The sequence below is a fragment of the Polyodon spathula genome, chromosome 39 (assembly GCF_017654505.1).
Source record: "Polyodon spathula isolate WHYD16114869_AA chromosome 39, ASM1765450v1, whole genome shotgun sequence".
Lineage (NCBI taxonomy): Eukaryota > Metazoa > Chordata > Actinopteri > Acipenseriformes > Polyodontidae > Polyodon > Polyodon spathula.
Window position 1 is genome coordinate 4,631,801 of NC_054572.1, and position 22,994 is coordinate 4,654,794.

General features: G+C 34.9%; 1 gene segment (V, D, J or C); it reads right to left on the bottom strand.

Annotated features, from left to right (window-relative positions):
• Positions 1-249: 249 nt before the first annotated feature.
• On the bottom strand, positions 250-6,117 carry LOC121304783. The segment is given in 5 exon segments: positions 250-352; positions 1,154-1,263; positions 2,431-2,496; positions 2,891-3,184; positions 5,940-6,117. Coding segments are annotated over 4 exon segments (504 nt in total).
• Positions 6,118-22,994: the final 16,877 nt, after the last annotated feature.

The window sequence follows — 22,994 nt, forward strand, 5'->3', positions numbered from 1 at the left end:
GTATTATTTAATGGAACATATTGTTTTACCTTTCTTATTTAACATTATTTAAAAGAAATATATAATACTACAAACATGTATTTAATAATACTATTAAAAAGCTATTGTTGATTCAAGCTTTAACCAAAAATCTAATAGGATAAGTTAATAAAGCCCATTATTTCACTGTTAAAGCATTTTTTTACTTCAAATTTTACACCCAATTCGTTGGATTATACTTTTATATAATAAGCAAAGTTTTTTTGTAAATATATTTTCAAAAACATAACTAGAAGCAATGCAATATAAAAGCAATTTCAATTCCAACAGCTCCCTCTGTGCTTTGCAGTCACCTGTATCTCAGTCCCAGACCCTAGAACCAAAATACAGATCATTAATAATTGTGAACATATCATATTGTACAACACAGCGCGGCAATAATAATAATCAATAATAATAATAATAATAATAATAATAATAATAATAATAATAATAATAATAATAATAATATAATGTGTAATCCCAAAACAAATGTAATCCACCCCCATGTATTTACTTTGTACATTTGTAATTTTATAGAATATTTTACAAACTATGTTTGCATACGGCTGGAGTAGTTTGTAATCCCATGCTAGCAGATAAGAGGGTCAGGTGTTTGTTGAGTTTTAGAATGAAGTGCAACACCACCAGGACAGCACATGCATCTGTGCATCCATGCAATGGCAGTTTTACAAATAACCGTTTCTTTGATTCTTCTGCTGCAGCGTTCTCTTCAATGTATTTGTACCACAACATACCAATTACACTGCATACACAGGCCTCCCAGGACACTTCACAAAACACATTTAAGTTAATGCAAGCAAAAGTCTGAGCAGTCTAACCTTAACAATCTCAAGTTTCTCTGTGCTTTGATTGTAAAGCTGTGTGATTCTCTAGGGGCTATCTGCAGTGGCAGTGACTTGTGGACTAAGATACTCACTCAGGTAAGCAGGTCTGAGAAGCAAAACTATGAAACGAATATGAAACTTAACAGGGACCTCAGAACTGGAGTAATGTGGTAACCAGTTTTAGTGTGAGGGAGTTTTCTAGCTACAGTTTTCTCTATCAACTGCAGTCAATTTGTAACTATGGTAATATTTTATCTGACAAACCTTAAAAGACCATCTTTACTTACTCAGAACATCAAGGCTCGGGCCGTCATCAGAAAATTGAAGGTCACAGTTTTAACAAACATCACTCTCAAACCTTGCACAGTCAGGGACTTGAAATTGAGCTGTATGTTTTCTGTGAATAAGAATATCATTGAAGGAGATTAATGCAGGGATTAAATACACGTAGCCATGGTTCAGAGAAACAAACCTGTTTGAACAAAACCGTTTTCTAATAGCTGGAATAGCAAACTCAGCTCTTAAACACACACTGCATTTCAACTTGCTTGTGTTATTTATAGAAGGCCCACTTGTGCAATGTTGTTCATTAAGGTTATTTTTCCTACTTTGCATGAGTTTTCTTATTGTGACAACATTCAGTCTTCAGTATGTTGTTTGCATTATGAGTTATGACAATTATTAAAATATTTAAAGATGGTGCTCACATATAAACAAAAAAAAAATTATAAAGATAAAAAGTAGGAAACTTTAAAATTAGCAAAATTAGACGGCCTACATAGAATGCTACAAACATGGAAAGAAATAGGAACGTGGCTATAAACGAGTTTATTTCTGCACATACATTCTATTATAATTCCATTAAAAGGTGAAACAACTTCCATTACTAATACTACAGAGGAAGCTATAAATCAGAGTGTTTCTGCCAGTCCTCTAATCAGTGTTCACAGAAGAAGCTACAAATATTATTGACTTCCAGTTTTGTCTTATAATTCTGATTGAGTATTTTGAGGCTCTGGATGACAGCATTAGCTAATACGTATCAATGTCACGCACTTGACTGAAATAATTGTTTGAGTGGTTTGGAAATACAGAACGTAGGCCTATACTTTCGTGTGATGTCGTTAAGACCATAGAAATTATGCAGGTGTCAATATTCTTTTATTTGTTTATTTTGATAACCGTCAACTCTGAACATCACTGATTGGTTCTTGACCAGATAAACACTACTAAATAAACAATGATGAACATTTGATACCACAAATGTGTTCATTCATTGTAGAAAGATTGTTTGGGGAGACACAGATATATTGAGGCTATTATATTTTAATCCCCCCCCCCAAACGTTACACATCATATAGGTACACGAGCTGTGAAGAGCAAAAAATGAGGGACCATTAAAAATACACATTTCAACAGGAATACAAAGATATGCAATCTTTATTTAAAAATAGAAGAAACTTGATCTTTACAGACCTTGTTGGATAGAAATATTCTGTTTAATACATTTTGGTATTTAAGAAACAAAATTAACTGGTACACAAAAAATAAGTAAGAAAATTACCAACAGTCACCCTCTTCTGAACAGTGAATGTGTCATTTCTTTCACAGTTTTGGGCAGAGATGACACCTGGAATGAATATACACAACACAAATAAATAAGTTTAGTGGCATGGTCTCCACTTACTCTCTTGTTGTAGGGATGAAATGCAAAAGCAACAGTTTACAGTTTTTTTTTTTTTACTTTTTATTTCAATGTGTTAAGGTTGACCACTGCTACAATTGAACTGCTCTGTTCTTGAATTTGATACATTGACTACCAGTATCTAAGGAAGAGAAGCTTGGAATCAGAACAATGACACGGACATCACAGAATGTGTTCAAATGGCTGGCACTTAAAGAGGTGTGCAGTGTCTGAATGCATCTGTGTTTGAACCATTCATTATAGCTTTACAGTTGACGTAAATCTGATTGGACATATTTCTACTGTCCATGTCTATTTCTACCATGTCAAGGTATTTTACCTGCTTCATCAGTTGATTTTTCATTCTTGATGGATTCTTTTATCTTTCCGTCTGCTTCACATATGACTTCCTCAACTTTTTCCTTGACAGTCATGAAGGTGGCAAAGTTGTAGGTTTTATCATTCAGGGACAGCACGGCTTTATCATTCGAGGTTACATTTGAGACTGTGTCACCAATCTTCATGGAAATTTCCAATTTTTCTGGAAAGAATCCAGTGGCCACACATGCTGCTGGATCCCCTATATTCGGAGGGGTGAATACAAACAGGGAAGGAGTCTTGCGTGTTGTATCTTCTGCAGAAGAGAAATGAAAGTTCCAGGAATGTTAATGAGTCATTACCACCAACCACTCAATTATCAGCACATTAATGGAGCTTTATCAAGGACTGTCACAGGGATCCACTAGCATGTATAGAACTGTTAATAACAGAAAGACTGTCATAGGGATCCACTAGCATGTATAGAACTGTTAGTAACAGAAAGACTGTCATAGGGATCCACTAGCATGTATAGAACTGTTAGTAACAGAAAGACTGTCATAGGGATCCACTAGCATGTATAGAACTGTTAGTAACAGAAAGACTGTCATAGGGATCCACTAGCATGTATAGAACTGTTAGTAACAGAAAGACTGTCATAGGGATCCACTAGCATGTATAGAACTGTTAGTAACAGAAAGACTGTCATAGGGATCCACTAGCATGTATAGAACTGTTAGTAACAGAAAGACTGTCATAGGGATCCACTAGCATGTATAGAACTGTTAGTAACAGAAAGACTGTCATAGGGATCCACTAGCATGTATAGAACTGTTAGTAACAGAAAGACTGTCATAGGGATCCACTAGCATGTATAGAACTGTTAGTAACAGAAAGACTGTCATAGGGATCCACTAGCATGTATAGAACTGTTAGTAACAGACAGACTGTCATAGGGATCCACTAGCATGTATAGAACTGTTAGTAACAGAAAGACTGTCATAGGGATCCACTAGCATGTATAGAACTGTTAGTAACAGAAATACCAACTCTATAGCCCTTCTCCTATCTCTCTGTGGGTTCTAATGCAGATTTCATTTCACAAAATAACCAAAACAATTCAGTAATTTACTTCTAGGTCTCATCAGCAGAGGAAACTATTGGTAAATTACTATTAATATGAAGATATTACTATCCATTCTGATTTTATTGTAGGATCTTACAGCACTGGTGAATCTACAGTTTTCCAGGTTGGTCTGTAAATGCACTAATAAAGTCAAACTGCATATCCTGGCAGGATTTGAATTAAGTGACAAATGTTTCATCGAGGGCAACTGTAGAAATCCTGTGGAAGTCATACTAATAAGTGAATATATTATTGCAACTTTTGAGAATTGATATTTTTCATCTTGTATAGAATCCTTCTTTATGTTAAGGATTTGTCGATAACTGTCTAATATGTTATTAGAAGTGTTGTATAATGCAGTTTCATATAATGACCTAGTATTGTGTTTTAGAACACTGCATTAACATAGATGGAACTTCTACTATGTTTCTCATATATATATATATACACACACACACACACACACACACACATGCGAATAAAACAACACATTTTACACTGTACTTTTTAAATGCGAATAAATAAATATATCAGAAGGTTTAATAATTGTATTTAAAAGCATAGGTCTACAATGTATTTAATAAGATACTACATTAGGTTTATTATAAATATATATATATATATATATATATATATATATATATATATATATATATATATATATATATATATATATATATATATATATATATATATATATATATACTGTTTTTTTTTTTTTTGTTTTTTTCCAAATAGTTTGACACAATTAGATGTACTCTGGAGAATAATTCCAGTTATCTCACTTTTACAGAAAGGGATCAAAACTAAATAAACATGCTATTAATAGAATTGTACACAGTTTGTTTGTTTTTGTTTTTTTATAGTGAAGTGTTTAAAGTTGTGGATGATCATATGAAGTACAATACAGTGTGTTCCTATCTGAGTAAGATAGTTTTAATTTCTCTTCATACAGGATCATCTTCAGTTTCATACAATATTAATAAATAAATACATACATCGCGTCATGATAAAATGAGGTTACTTTGAATTGCCCACCTGAGTTTGAATTATTCTCGGGGTATACCCAAATGTGCTTAACTAGACTACTTTGGAAATAAGAAAACAAACCAAAAACGTTTCTGCGGTAATAAATATAGTCCTTTCCATGCCTATGCTTTCAAATAAAAGTATCAAACCACCTGACGATTTATTTACGTTTCAAAAGTACAAAAGTGGATCTTTATTTTCAAATCGGCTTCAGGTAAAGCAAGACAAGCCCAAGCCGAACACAAAAGGATTTTGTGGTCCTAAAAAATATCAATGAACCCCAACCTGATCCCGATGGGGTGGTATTTCGGCTTGGGGTCCCAATATATATATATACTGAAAGAGTAAGCTAACAATACTGCATGTGAATCGACACAGACAGCCTGTTCTGAGAGGAATAAAAGAACTGTAGCAGTGCAAAACCAGAAAAACAAACAAAGCATTCAAATTGAAAAGGGGTTCTTGTCAGTTATAGGCGACTGATTTATTTTTTTTCTTGCTGTACACAAACACCGTGTAGACATTACAGATAATTTTAAACCACGTAACTTACATGAGTTTACAATCAACACTGCACACAAATACTGAGTAGCCATTTCAGATCATTTTAAACCACGTAACTTACACGAGTTTACAGTCAACTCAGTCCCACTTCCAAAGGTTAATTGTGTAGAAACATCCACTCACACTGTGTTACTTCTTCTGACAACAACCTCAAAGTGAATATAGAATTGGATTTCAGCGAAATACCTGCCGTGATACAAGCATGTCTATTGTGGGTTCACAGAGAGTCCTCTCAATCAACAACAGCATACAAAGCTACATCTGATCAGATACCTGCCATGATACAAGCACGTCTACTGTACGGCACACATCAGGTACATGGTTCTCTAGTTTGGTGTTTGAAATCACTTACTGGGGTTCACAGTGAGCATGGTTCCATTGCCCATAATCAGTGGATCTGTAGCCTGTGCAGCACAGTATATTGTTCCCTTACAAAAACCACACTCCACACAGATAAGCAATGACTTTACACTGTTAAAGCGTTCACAAAGCAGCGTATGGGTTTTGAAGGAGTATCTTCAACAGCAAGAACCACCACTATCAGCAACAACCAGCGCTGCCAGATCTGTGCTCCATACATTTTTAGGTATTCACTCAATACTGTAGTAACATATACAAGTGAGATCACACTGCATGTCATAGCTTTGAATTGTTTTAATAGGTTTATATATATGAACTCACCACTATCAAAACACAAGCCATTTTCAATATGCTAAGATAGTTAATAAACAAAAAGGACAACTAGTGAAAGCAAAACACTGAGTTACAACAGCCTCTTGGTAATGTATCACTTTATATTATCTGGGGAATAATTCCGATTGCTCTAAAGTATTGCAAGTCATGTTCTACTGTTTCATGTAATTACCCTCTGCGTGTCTCAATCCTAACTTTAACATCATACTTGAACTTGCTCTTTAAAGTATGGTAATTATTACCCTGGTAACACAAAGCGGGACCAGTCTCTTGTAAAGATTAAATTGCACACTGACAAAGACATCTGTTAAATTACAGAGAGGCAGACCTTCAAATTGACACATTTGTTTCTAAAAGAAAAGAAAATCACTTCTAAAACTAGTAAGGAACAGCTTATTACAGCTAAATGTAAAGAAATTATTTCAAATAAAAAGTCATTGGAATACACTGATGGAGGCTATACATTGTCTACATGACTATTATAAGTTTTACCTGTTTTAACTAAAGTCACTGTAGTTTTACTCCCTCACACGGTTTGTGATGCATTTACTATGTCATTGTTTTATAAACACTGTGTTGTCTATAATCATACAGACACTGTTCATTTTAAAGCATGCTTCACTACTGACTTATCATATACTGTAGCCAGTTTTGTTACTATAAATCAATATTTGTAACACCGTTAATAGTTTATTTTATAGATTGGTATATATGAAATATTTATAATGGATTTAAAGAGGAGCACACTGATGAAAGCATGAGTCATGAGTTAGTTTCTAGTATTACCTTATAAATTAGTGTTGCCTTTTACTAGTTTTCTGTTTAAATCACTTACTTGGGCCCACAATGAGTTTTGTTCCATTCCACATTATCAGTGGATCTGCATAACTACCAGCACAATAGACTCTCCACTTACAATATCACCGCTTAAACAGAAAACCTGTACGTTTTCATATTTCAGAGTTTTACAAGTTACAGGTTCTACTAAAAAGTCAGTGTTCATAAAGATGTTATTAACATGCTCTCACACTCTTGTATTGTGCTATTATACTTTGATTATAAGGTTATTAACATGCTCTCACACTTGTATTGTGCTATACTTTGATTATAAGGTTATTAACATGCTCTCACACTCTTGTATTGAGCTATTACACTTTGATTATAAGGTTATTAACATGCTCTCACACTCTTGTATTGCGCTATTACACTTTGATTATAAGGTTATTAACATGCTCTCACACTCTTGTATTGTGCTATTATACTTTGATTATAAGGTTATTAACATGCTCTCACACTCTTGTATTGAGCTATTACACTTTGATTATAAGGTTATTAACATGCTCTCACACTCTTGTATTGCGCTATTACACTTTGATTATAAGGTTATTAACATGCTCTCACACTCTTGTATTGTGCTATATTTTGATTATAAGGTTATTAACATGCTCTCACACTCTTATATTGTGCTATTACACTTTGATTATAAGGTTATTAACATGCTCTCACACTCTTGTATTGCGCTATTACACTTTGATTATAAGGTTATTAACATGCTCTCACACTCTTGTATTGTGCTACATTTTGATTATAAGGTTATTAACATGCTCTCACACTCTTGTATTGCGCTATTACACTTTGATTATAAGGTTATTAACATGCTCTCACACTCTTGTATTGTGCTATATTTTGATTATAAGGTTATTAACATGCTCTCACACTCTTGTATTGTGCTACATTTTGATTATAAGGTTATTAACATGCTCTCACACTCTTGTATTGCGCTATTATACTTTGATTCTAAGGTTATTTACATGCTCTCACACTCTTGTATTGCGCTATTACACTTTGATTATAAGGTTATTAACATGCTCTCACACTCTTGTATTGCGCTATTACACTTTTATTATAAGGTTATTAACATGCTCTCACACTCTTGTATTGCGCTATTACACTTTGATTATAAGCTTATTAACATGCTCTCACACTCTTGTATTGTGCTATATTTTGATTATAAGGTTATTAACATGCTCTCACACTCTTGTATTGTGCTATACTTTGATTATAAGGTTATTAACATGCTCTCACACTCTTGTATTGCGCTATTACACTTTGATTATAAGGTTATTAACATGCTCTCACACTCTTGTATTGTGCTATACTTTGATTATAAGGTTTTCTGGATACTGCTTTATAACTGCACACTTTCTAAACATACATTACATGTATAGAATTATTTATAACATTAGGACACCAAATGTACTTGAAATGTGATATGTAATATTATCTAATAAATAATAGAGCCTGATATTGAAATATGTTTGTATTAATTGTATTTGATGGGAATGACATACCATTGAGATTCTCATTTAAATAAGTGACTTACAAAATAGTCTAGGATGCTTTAAGAAACAGCTCTGAGTGACCTCAGTTTGTACCGTACAGCAAGCTATACAATATTCTACATCTAGAATAACATTTTTATAACAGATTATAGCAAACAGTTATTTAAATGTGTTTTGCTATTCTATATTATTATTTCAAATCATAATGCATTGATTATAAGTATATTAATACTGTATGTTCATAGACGGTACAGTGTTATCAGAAATGCACCAACATGTTCTCTTCTTAAACCAAATTGAAACTTCAGTCATGTTTTTAAATCACTTACTTGGGGTCACAGTGAGTGTGGTTCCATAGCCCATAATCAGAGGAGCTGTATACCCCACACCTGCACAGTGTAGACTTCCATTACAATAACTACACTCTCCACAGAAAAACTGGGAGTTTTACAGCAATAGCCACACTCTCCATAGATATGGTCAATAAGTAACTCTAGTAACCAAATAAATACAAGACATAAAAAATCAAAGAATGTGTATAATAATAATAATAATAATAATAATAAATAATAATATAATAATAATAATAATAATAATAATAATAATAATAATAAAACACATTTTAAATGTGTGTATGCATGAATACTCTATTGTTAAGACACATGGGTGGAGAATCGTTGCTTATTTCTAGTTTTGTAACATTAACAGGTGTTGATTTCATGCTGTTATTGTTTTTATAATTATGTATACAAGCAATGCCTTACTTGGTTTCATAGATAACAGAGTTCCTTTTCCAAATACAAATGGCACTGACCTATCTCCAAAACACATAACCTCAGCACTTTACAAAAACTAGGCTCAAATAAAATGCTCCCTCAAAACTTCTGCCTTGCATATAATAAAATAATGAATCACTGAAGAATGAATTGGGGAAGGACCCTTTTGCAGTATAGCACTTGTACAGCTTACTGTCCACACAGTCTAACCAGGAATGAACCAAATGAGTGAATTATTCAAAAGTAAAACAAGGGAGCACTTTATAGACAAGGAATGAAATGTCAGGACAAGCAATTCTGAGATTTTAACTCAACATGAACTGTACCATAGTATTTAAACATATTTACTATTTAAATACTATGAAAAACATCATCTTGACTTGGAAATTATTTATAGTATTTGTTTTCATGTCTGAGGTTGTTGTTTTTTTCATTTGCATTTTAACACATTTAAAAGTGCTGACAAACGTTTGGTTTAATATTAGTAAAATATTACTGATATAACAACATCAAGCAAAGAACTCAAATAAACACTTCAATTTAAGCCAATGTTTTAAATAATCAATCATGTATCTATTTGATACGGATGCTATACACATATTAAAACAGCCTTGCCATCTTTTTCATGTCTTAATAGAATTAATGTAAAACGTACTTGGTTGCACAGTTAAAACCGTTCCTTTCTCAAAGAGCAATGGTACACAGCACACAAGCACTTTTCAAAAACTACTGTAGGCACTACAACAATACCAATAGCCTAGATACAACAATCTCTTTGTTTTCACCCAATTAAAGGGCTCTGTGAAACAATGTAGCAATCCTCACTTATCAAAAAATAAGTTCCACTCAAGAACCGAACCCGCTTGGATATATGAACAAGCCATCACTGCACAGAACAGTGTCTGCCATAATCTTCCACTTTCCTCAAGCTCCTGTCTACCCCACTGAAACTTAATTGCTAAATGACTTATGTTCACTTAGTTTTTTTGGGTTGATTTTTAAAAACAAAAAGTTACTGTAGTACCATCTTGCCAGTTATACTATGTTATACGTGTTTTATAGTTCAGAGACCACTTGTTTTATAACCCAACAAACATTATCATAGTGTAAATAAATCAAGAGAAATCACATTCGGTTTGCCATTTATCACAAGTTGTTCACCTTACACACAAACTGATAGTCCACCCCCTACTCAGTGGAACTTACTGTAACTACAATTTAGTGGATGCACCATTTCCAAGTAATAATGATACCATCTAGGAAATGTATTAACTGTAAATATGCACTTGGCTCTAAACACTGTTGTCTCACTGCCAATTACCAGCGCTGTGGTTTGAAAACACCTGTATAATGTAACTGTTTAGTTCAGAAACACATACTCTACCCAGGTGGCATCCTATTTGTATTCTCTAACCTTCAACCCAACAATAGAAAACTCACATATAGTTTTGATTAACTAAGTACAGTTTTGAATGCATCGTCTAATGTGTTAAAAGATACTGACAGTTCTGCCTCCAGGGATTTGTTATATATAGTCAATAGTGCATCTGTACATGTGTTAGGAAGGATTTATGAATAACATGCTAGTCATACAATGTTTTTAGAACATTCAAATAAGGTATAAGAAACATTGTATTTAGTTCATAATTATACAAATCATGGCATTCAGACATTAATAAACTGTTGTAGCACATGCATACATGTTTTAAAAACATCACACTTAACAAAATAAATAAAGAATACATATATAATAAAATACATACATAAACATAAACAAATCCCACTGAAAATCCCTCTGAATCCTACACTGTTTCACTCACTCAGTTCAACGTACTGACTAGCTCAACCTACTGCACTAATCAAATCTGACACACTGTGACCCAGACACAATGTTGCACATTTCATACCATGCACCTTTCATTTATCAAGTATTATATATTTCACATATATTAAAATAGAGAAAGATGAACCTTACCTGGTGACACGGCTAACGCTGTTCCTCTCCCACATTTCAATGATTTTCTTGTACAATTTCCAGTGAATCAACATTGAAATGTTGCAAGACATATATAGTACCGATTCCACTTGCAATTGCCAAAAACGGAAACTTATGTCTAGGGACAGTGTGTACTGTTTTTTTTGTTTTCTTTTGTTTTCTTTTTGCTTACCAGCAGGGTTAGCAGACATTGCTGCCATAACCTTCTAGATCCAATGACAGTATTAAACTTGTTTTAGCATATAAAGCATTCACTGTTCTTAATAAATAAAGACAAACTTACTTGGGCTCACAAACAACGATGTTCCCTTCCCAAATATCAATGGCAATACCTCGTAGTTCACAACACTCACACACTGTACAAAAACTACTCACTACAAAAATACAAACACTCAACACTCACACACTATACAGAAACTGCTCACTACAAAAATACAAACATTCAACACTCACACACTGTACAGAAACTACTCACTACAAAAATACAAACATTCAACACTCACACACTGTACAGAAACTACTCACTACAAAAATACAAACATTCAACACTCACACACTGTACAGAAACTACTCACTACAAAAATACAAACATTCAACACTCACACACTGTACAGAAACTACTCACTACAAAAATACAAACATTCAACACTCACACACTATACAAAAACTACTCACTACAAAAATACAAACATTCAACACTCACACACTGTACAGAAACTACTCACTACAAAAATACAAACGTTCAACACTCACACACTATACAAAAACTACTCACTACAAAAATATAAACATTCAACACTCACACACTGTACAGAAACTACTCACTACAAAAATACAAACATTCAACACTCACATGTGTAGGTCTCACTGTTGCAAAATGCAAACTCCCACTTTTATCAAAAATCAGTTACTTACATGACACATTTGCTCAACTTCTTGCCCAACATGTTATTTAATGTCAATTGTCAAGTGTTTAATAAATCATAATGAATCTTACTTGGTTGCACAGTTAACAATGTTCCGCCTCCAAATATCAGTGGAGTACTATAGTCTCACAGCACTCAAGCACTGTGCACAAACTGTGCACCATTATAACAGCAAATACAATAAGATTCTTATGGGATGATTTCAATTGTCCACTCATGAAGATGACAGTTGCTGATAACTTGTTATAATATCACTGTGAGCATGGAGAGGGTTAATTCCTTCCTGCTGAGAAAAAAAAAAAAAAAAAACATGTGCAAATGCACATTTGCTTAATTTCATTGGTTTTGTTTAATTGTTAATTATCACCTGCACCTGGCTATCATTGTAAATTAAGCAAATGTGCATTTGCACATTTTGTTTTTCTCAGCAGGGAGGAATTAACCCTTTCCCTGCTCACAATCACTTATAGGCATGATTAATGGGAATCTGTTTCTGTATTACATTTCAAAGTATAAAAAACTACTTGCATGTTTTTATTAATCATATATATATATATATGTGTGTGTGTTTAATTGCATTGTAATCTTGGTACTCTATACACTGTAATTCATATAAATTATTACATATATTCTGTAGAAAAAGATCAATATGAATAGAACCATTTGATCCTACAGAACCATATTAGTGTGTTGGGATTTAAATTCTAAATATTTAACCCCTTAACTGTTGCATTCATCACCCTTTGTGTTCACATTGAACCCCTTTTAAAGAATCTTCTTTTGACCCAAAGAACACATAGGAACTCATAGGAACCTTGAAATCTAAGAATTCTGCTCCATTAGATAACTATAAGAGGCATACTAATACAGCACTTGAATGGGTTGAATTTCCAATTACAAAATATCTGTTTAAAATAAACAAATAAAGAAATATTGTAATAAAGAAATAAGCAGCAGTTTTAAGATACATGCAGTCTACTGAAACATATAAAGTGTACTTACTGGGCTGCACAAACAGCTTGGTGCCGCTTCCAAATACCAGCGGTGTGGTGGGGTCAATGTAATTGACACTGCTTTCTGTTCCATGGCAAAAACTAGCTGAGCTAGCTGATTGAACATATTCAAATACCGGTACCAGCATTGCACTATGCTTGGCGCAATATTTTCCAGTTATTCTCCATTTTAAAATGTTTATAGTTTTGGATAAACTCTCTTACCTGGTTCAACAAAAACAGCTGTCCGGCTGCCTAATGATAAAGCTCTGCTATAAACATCAGCAGGTATATCACACTGATACAGAAAACTATACTTCTGTCATTCATGGAGCATTTCAACTTTAAAATCATTGCCAATCTGTTACACTGTATTCCTCTGTGTGCCTTCTTGTGTTCACGTTATCTACAGTTTACAGGATAATGTGCACAGACCTTTTTCAGTCAAGTACGAGGCCGATCAGCATACCAGCAGCTGATGATAGGATTGGAAATGTCACTTACTTGGCTGTACAGAAAGAGTTGTCCCTTTGCCAAATATAAGAGTTGCTGTTTCCCAAGCACAACGTTGTAAACGCAAACAAAAACTAGACAGCAGCACTCCTTTTCAAGCACTAAACCAGTGGGTCTTTCACTCTGTTCTGACAAGCAGGTCTGTAATGACTGCAATGTGTCATTAAACATTGCAACAAGGGTTGCTCAATTCAATCATTATGGACATGGCTGGAACAACAAAGTCCTGGACTAGAATGGATTAAAAAGGAGTCACAAGTCACTATTCTAAAAATAAGACTGAATACAATTGAAAACAAACCACTAAAACAGCTTACATTCATTGCTGCAGAGTTGTTTTTGTTTTTTCTAAATGTGCCCTGCAGATACCAGTGGGGTCATAAAGAGTCCATAAATCACAAAAGCAAATGAAATATAATGTATCCATTTGATACAATGAGGAATGCACACTTACTGGGCTCCACAGATAAAGTTGTCCCACTGCCAAAGACTAGGGGTCTGGTTTTCCAGTCAGCAGTAGAATCACAATGCTGTGTGCGCAAACAGAAACTGTGCAGTTTGCCTGCATCTGCATGGCTAAATGAATTTAGAACAATACAAACCAACCAACCATTCTCTAACACAAAGAGTGCTTATGAATTATTACAAATGCACTTAGAAACATGCCATAAAATGTTATCACATTTTGAGAATTTGTGGCACTCAGTCTTAGCCCTGAAAACTTACTAACTAGGTTCTTCAACTCTGGAACTTTCCCAAAGCTGGGACTCATCGATCACTGGTCATTACAAAAAAACACAAAAACACACAAGTGCTCTACACAACTCACAAAGCCTTGTATTGTGATTCTTTCCAGCTGAACATCATTTAAATTCAAACCAATGAAAGAAGTCTCACTCCAGCACTAGATATTGTGTATATTGCATTCCCAAGCAGCTCTTATATTGTGTATACTGCATTTCCAAGCATTTCATATTGTATATATTGCATTCTGATGGATAATGACTGAGAAAGCACATCTACTTGACTTAAAAATAAAGTAATATATATATATATATATATATATATATATATATATATATATATATATATATATATATATATATATATATATATATATATATTAACAATACCAAAACTTGATCAATGTTTGTTAACATGTTGGTGAGCTACATTAATAGTTAAATTACAAAAGTTCTCATTAAAATAAAGTGTGACCAAAATCATAAGTAACATTTTAATTAATGTTTTATTAATGAACCTCAAACTAAAAGGTTGATAAATACTGTGTTGTTTAAAATGAAATTAACTGTACTTACGCGGTACAACAATCAGTTCTGTTCCTTTCCCAAAAAGAAGCTTGGGCTGACCTCTTACTCACGTCATTACAACAGGGCACCAGAACACAATGGCCTTCTGCACATACCAGACACAGCTCTACACTTTCACATGGCACTCCATTTCATCAAATCATTCAGAACGTCAGTCCGGAAACAATGCTATCAATTATTTGTGGTGTGATTTTCATAAGGAAGTACAGCAGATAACTTAAAAACTTTACAAACCCTAAGACTGGTTGTACATTAGTCAGTGCCTCAGCTAATAGCTAGAAATAAAGAAATGCAACACAGTTTGTAGGGTTAGAAAGACTATTCAATTGGCCTCTTCTACAGAGATTCAGCCAAACCAAACACTTGGTTTAATATATTTTAGGATGCAAAATGGGATGAGGATGCTTAACACAAAATACAATTATATAGCTTAAATACTGAAAGCAAATGAAATAAAATCCTCACTGTTAATTCATACTAAATGCTGTACTTGGTTAGTAGTTAGTTTTTCAAAAACGATGTGATACATACAGAGGTCTTTAACTGGTACATGTAATTGATTTTGACAAGGAAAAATGGGATACTTACTTGGTTCCACAAAAAATGTAGGACCATTTCCAAAATCCAATATCCTAGCACCTTCTGCATCCTCCACCCTTCCAAAATCCAATATTCAAGCAACTTCTGCACCCCCCCACCCTTCCAGAATTCAATATCCAAGTAAGCGCTGCACCCTCCATCCTTCCAAAATCAAATATCCAAGTACACTCTGCACCCTCCACCCTTCCAAAATCAAATATCCAAGTACACTCTGCACTCTCCACCCTTCCGAATTCCAATATACATCTACACTCTGCACCCTCCACCCTTCCAAAATCCAAAATCCAAGTAAACTCTGAACCCTCCACCCTTCCAAAATCCAATACACATCTACACTCTGCATCCTCCACCCTTCCAAAATCAAATATACAGGTACACTCTGCACCCTCCACCCTTCCAAAATCCAATATCCAAGTACACTCTGCACCCTCCACCCTTCCAAAATCCAATATCCAAGTACACTTTGCCCCACCCCCCCATGTATCAAGACAAGAATGGATTCAACAGGGTTCCAGTACTCACATTTCTTATTGTGTCTGTACCTTCTTACCACAGAAAATGTCAAATTAAAAATTTGCCATTCCTTTCAGAAGGTCATTTATTAATGTTTTTATTTCAATTACGAAGGGCACATTAACCTTTTGTTTGAAAAGGATTGTTTTACACATTGACTATGTTCCCTTTCTGCTCCAATGCTATCAGTATGGTACACTATCTCATTTACTCTAGACTTTGTTTAATGAAATAAATAACATTGACGCTACACAATATTCTGTATGTTTTGAGACAAAATGGCCCCTTTTCGTAGATTCACTGCCTTCTCTGGGGTACACTCTTCCTCAGTAACAAACAATTTGCTCGCCTAAAAGATCCTGTAATAACCTAATAACATGAAATGAAGATTTCCACTTGTAATGTGTTATTGTAATACACTAGTATTGCTTGTTTAATAACATGTTAATAGGTCATCATTATATTAATATATGTTGTGTAAACTCTTCACTCAACTCCAAGTGTACCCTACATTAAAATGTATTTTGATCTACTAAGTTATAAATGAAATGCACAGCTTAATGCTGCTCTCGAATGTTAAAGTGCTATTAGAAAGGATGCCATCCCACCACAGCCTCGGGTCATACTACAATAAATGTAAATATTTTCTGTGCTTTACAAATACATTGATATAATGAAATTAAGAAAACATACTTTGATCAGATTATCTATAATGAAGTGATGACATGGCAGTCATTTCTAAATCTCATCTACAAGATGAATGGCTGATGTAGCCTTTTTGTTGCACAAACCATAAGGAAAGGTAATGATCTCCCCAGATGCATTTTGTTTGGTGAATTAACACTTTCCAAATTGTTCTGATTGCTGTTGTACAGCACACTGCAAAGACACTAAAAAGAGGGAATATAATCCTTTTGTAATCAGGTCAGCTATTGAAGAGAAACTTACTTGGTTGTACAAAGACTTGTGTCCCTGATCCAAAGAGCAACTTCTCGTTCCCAGTAATATACCCAGCGCAATGTTAAAGCATTGTACAAAAGCACCATGCCAGTTTCTATTCAAATAGGCCCCTTCACAACACTTCTGAGTTTCACTGCTAAAATATAGTTTGCTTGTTTTGGAAGAGCATGGAAACCATTAAGTTATGTTATACATTACCTTTAACACCAGTGATAGATATTTACAAGGGAAGATATGAAACTTACTTGGTTCTACAAACAGTTTTGTACCATTTCCAAAAAATAATGGCCAAGCATTGTATGTACCAGTGTATCACCCTTCCAAGAAGTATGACAAAAACTGATTAGATTACAGGTCTGGTATCTGTTTAACTCCTGTAATGGAAAAGGTGTATAACACTGTCATTTGCTTTCAGAATGGAACTATATGCATGTTCCAATTTTCAGTTTGTTATTGGACAGTATTTTAAATCTAGTATTGTACCAACGTGTCTATACTGAATTGTATACAGAATAGTCTTTTACCACACTTTGCAATGGAATGAGAATACTCAGCACACACAACAAATTCCACTGTACAAACTGTAACGAAATACAAATCCACCCATCTGATACTACATTGTGTTTGATGGTATTCCATTCTGCTTTCAGTGTTGTAGTACTGCATGGTCAAATCAGCTACACAGTCAAATAGAAACTGTTTTAATTTAAAACAACTGATAACGAGAGACTTAATAGTAGACTGACTTTTTTCCCTGACTCAAATGTAACTTAATAATAATAATAAATAATAATAATAATAATAATAATAATAATATAATAATAATAATAATAATAATAATAATAATGTACAAAGACAACAATGGGGTTAACATTAAAACATTCTGCACAATAATAAGTGTGTATGCACTGTACTGTACATATGTACAATGATTCTAGCATTAGCTGCATCAACACACAATCCTGCACACCAGTACAAGGTGCACCTACAACTAGCAGGACGTATTGTAATACAATTACAAAGCAACACTGCTCTTTGGAAAACAATGACTATCATAGCCAGTAACCAGAGGTTCTGATGTTAGTTAAGAACATAAGAAAGATTACAAAGAGAGGAGGCCATTCCCCGCCATGTTTAATACGATGCAACACATCGAATGACTTCAATAGGTTTTGTTGGGAGGCTTTTTTTTTTTTTTATTTTGCTGAAATAGGTGTGTCTAATTAATGTGTATAAAACACATCACTACATGTTTATTTCCTTTGCTGTTCAGTGCAGAAGTTTTAATTTGGGGCAACTATCATCACATTGAAATGACCTAAGAATTAATTCTAACAAGATGATTTCTACTTACTGGGCTCAACAAAGAGTTTGCTGCCTTTTCCAAATGTTAATTTCCAAATACCTGCATCCACAATCTCACCGACCAGGACAAAAACGTGACGTTTTTAACTGAGAAGTTCAATGCTTGATAGCGGTATTAAATTCAAATATAATTCAGAACAAACACTGGTGAACATAATACATTGTTTGCAAATTGCAAGGGAATTGTAGTTCATTATAATAACATGAGTGAAATAAAAGGAAACCGGCTTCTTTGTAGTATTAGTCCTGCTGAAAATCAAGAACACCAGTAGTACAATACAACATTAACTGTCACCGCTAACAATTACGCAGGTGGCGGGTCATTATTTAAGGACAAAATTCACTGTTAAAAATACCATCTTTAATTTTCAGTCATTCTATCTCAACTGGACAAATGTTATGTAGCATAATTTGTTTTCATGACATGTGACTATACCACAAAATGTTATGGTTTAATTGAATAATTTCACTAATAGGTGAAGTTATGGATGAACTGACGTTATTTACAGACATGGAGATTTAGGTATTGATTAACATTTATGTTTTATCCAAATACATATTTATTTACAGACTATGCAGGCTTATTATATTACAAATCTGAAGCGTTATTACTTACTTGGTAGCACGGTGAGAGTGGTCCCGCTTCCAAAGATAAGCTTCTCCGTCGTTGCATACACTTTGTTAAATTCCATAGCAAGAACTGTTTTTAAAACTCGTATGATAAAATAGAAAGCTAACACAACCACCTGGAAACCCCTTTTCAAGCTAATTTGAATAAACTCCGTACTGTTTGCTCTATTGGACAAAACAATAATCCCTCAATTATATATTTTTTCTTCTAAACATTTTCACTTTGTGTCAAAAGTAACTAAAAGAATCACTATGCTGGTATATTCCAATCATAATGCCTGTGTCTGTTTAGTTAATGGTGGATACCCATGAAGATCTCGGGTAGCAGGTTTGTTCATAATCCAGCCCCAGTAATGTGTTTTAAAATATAAGGAATAAAAAAAGAATAAACATGGTGTATTCCCAAGAATGTAAATGAAACATCGCTCAAATCCAGAATGATGTGCAATTCCAAAATCAAGTGGGAAACGGGTTTGTACAAGTGTCCAGGGTTTTTGTACGAGTACCCAATGTAAGTGCATCACTGTGCGTACCCCAGTCCACACAGTGGTATATCACTGTACAAAAACCTGGGGAGGAAGACAGAGAGGGGGATGGGGCAGAGAGAGAGAGAGAGAGAGAGAGAGAGAGAGAGAGAGAGAGAGAGAGAGAGAGAGAGAGAGAGAGAGAGAAAACGTGGTTCAGCTCACCTCAGTGTAAATGACAACTTTTTTTCTTTCTAAGCCATACGCCAGACAGTGTTTATCCACCTTTCTCAGCCAGGGACCGACCTGCTGTCTAATTACTGCGGACCGCTTTAACGACCAGCGACCGTATTCACAAAGCTTACTTAAGTCTAAGACCAAAAAAGAAGGGCTTAAGTCGTTTTTGCTGACTTTGTTATCACCGAGTTTTAAGTCAGTTTCACAAAACGATTTTCTGGGGGGGGGGGGGGGGGGGGGGGGGGGGGGGTGTCTTAGACCAGCGTTTCTGCCAAGAAAGACGTTCTTGGTTTTTAATGCGATGCAAGCATCTTTAGAAAAATGATATAGTTTCTGGTAATAATGGAGTAACCAGTCAGAAGGGAAAACGGGAAGAAACAGTAGCAGGACACATGAAAAAGAGATCACGGGATGTAGATTTGTTTTATAGCTGTGGAAAGCTCGAAATATATTTTTGCTAAAAAAACAAGAACAAAAACGTTAAAGAAAACAAACACAAAACTACAAGGGAGCTAGTATTACACTGTATGTTTCTTCTGCTAATGAAGTCTTCATTCCGATCAAGCCGCGCTTTTGGTGCTGCTTGTTAAAAATTAAAGGTCGATTTACAGCCTTAAGTATAGTTATAATGTCAATGGTATGATCTACATTGCATTAACATATTTAATACAGTAATACAAAAAATCACCCGGAGCAAAGCTGGAATTGCATTGCTTTGGTTAGTTGATGCAGCTATACCGGTATGTTAAATATTTGTTAGGGTTTCAATTGACCGTCTGTTAAAATGGTATCGGCTTCTCAATCAATTCTCATCTGGATGATCATCAAATAAATCACCTGTCGAGCCAAAAAGTTGTTTAGATGTAAATGTAAGCGAGCATGAGATTTCTGTGCCTGCCTTTTAGACACAAGTTTTTCAATCTGGGGATGAATTTCAGACACGGACACTCCGAGAATCTTTCTCGTGCTCAGCGTGTTTTCGCATTTAGCTTCAGTCGCAGTCGTTGCTGAACATAAGAACATAAGAACATAAGAACATAAGAAAGTTTACAAACGAGAGGAGGCCATTCGGCCCATCTTGCTCGTTTGGTTGTTAGTAGCTTATTGATCCCAAAATCTCATCAAGCAGCTTCTTGAAGGATCCCAGGGTGTCAGCTTCAACAACATTACTGGGGAGTTGATTCCAGACCCTCACAATTCTCTGTGTAAAAAAGTGTCTCCTATTTTCTGTTCTGAATGCCCCTTTTTCTAAACTCCATTTGTGACCCCTGGTCCTTGTTTCTTTTTTCAGGCTGAAAAAGTCCCTTGGGTCGACACTGTCAATACCTTTTAGAATTTTGAATGCTTGAATTAGGTCGCCACGTAGTCTTCTTTGTTCAAGACTGAACAGATTCAATTCTTTTAGCCTGTCTGCATATGACATGCCTTTTAAGCCCGGAATAATTCTGGTCGCTCTTCTTTGCACTCTTTCTAGAGCAGCAATATATTTTTTATAGCGAGGTGACCAGAACTGAACACACTATTCAAGATGAGGTCTTACTGGTGCATTGTGCAGTTTTAACATTACTTCCCTTGATTTAAATTCAACACTTTTCACAATGTATCCGAGCATCTCGTTAGCCTTTTTTTATAGCTTCCCCACATTGTCTAGATGAAGACATTTCTGAGTCAACAAAAACTCCTAGGTCTTTTTCATAGATTCCTTCTCCAATTTCAGTATCTCCGATATGATATTTATAATGCACATTTTTATTTCCTGCGTGCAGTACCTTACACTTTTCTCTATTAAATGTCATTTGCCATGTGTCTGCCCAGTTCTGAATCTTGTCTAGATCATTTTGAATGACCTTTGCTGCTGCAACAGTGTTTGCCACTCCTCCGACTTTTGTGTCATCTGCAAGTTTAACAAGTTTGCTTACTATACCAGAATCTAAATCATTAATGTAGATTAGGAATAGCAGAGGACCTAATACTGATCCCTGTGGTACACTGCTGGTTACCACACTCCATTCTGAGGTTTTTCCTCTAATCAGTACTTTCTGTTTTCTACATGTTAACCACTCCCTAATCCATGTACATGTGTTTCCTTGAATCCCAACTGCGTTCAGTTTGAGAATTAATCTTTTGTGCGGGACTTTGTCAAAAGCTTTCTGGAAATCTAAATAAACCATGTCATATGCTTTGCAATTATCCATTATGGATGTTGCATCCTCAAAAAAATCAAGCAAGTTAGTTAGACACGATCTCCCTTTCCTAAAACCATGTTGACTGTCTCCCAGTACCGTGTTACCATATAGGTAATTTTCCATTTTGGATCTTATTATAGTTTCCATAAGTTTGCATATAATAGAAGTCAGGCTTACTGGTCTGTAGTTACCTGGTTCAGTTTTGTTTCCCTTTTTGTGGATCGGTATTACGTTTGCAATTTTCCAGCCTGTCGGTACCACCCCTGTGTCAAGAGACTGCTGCATGATCTTGGTTAGCGGTTTGTAAATCCACTTTCGCTCAGGTAAGCATGAAGAAATGGGAGTATGGTTTTGACTTCCGGTTCATGTGGCTAGTCTGTATTGCCTTTGATCCAGAAAATAGGTCAAGTCCATTGCTTTCCTTTCCGTGGATCAGAGTCGGGGGAGTGGGGGGGGGGGGGGGGAGATACTCTTTACATTTTTTGAGAGTTAATTTTAGCGTGCACAGGGGTAGACAGCAGCAGGGCTGGTAGGTGACGTAATCACATACAAAGACATAAGCCCGATATAAGCTCCTTGCCTTCCCCCGTGCACGTTACACTCTCCTCTGCCAACCTCAAGTCCACCCCAGACTTGCTCACCAAGCTACAGTCCAACGAATGTGTGCCAGAGACTGGTTGTACATTAATCAGTGACTCAGCTAATAGTTAGAAATAAAGAAATGCAACACAGTTTGTAGGGTTAGAGAGACTATTCAATTGGCCTCTTCTACAGAGATTCAGCCAAACCAAACACTTGGTTTAATATATTTTAGGATGCAAAATGGGATGAGGATGCTTAACACAACATATAATTATATAGCTTAAATACTGAAAGCAAATGA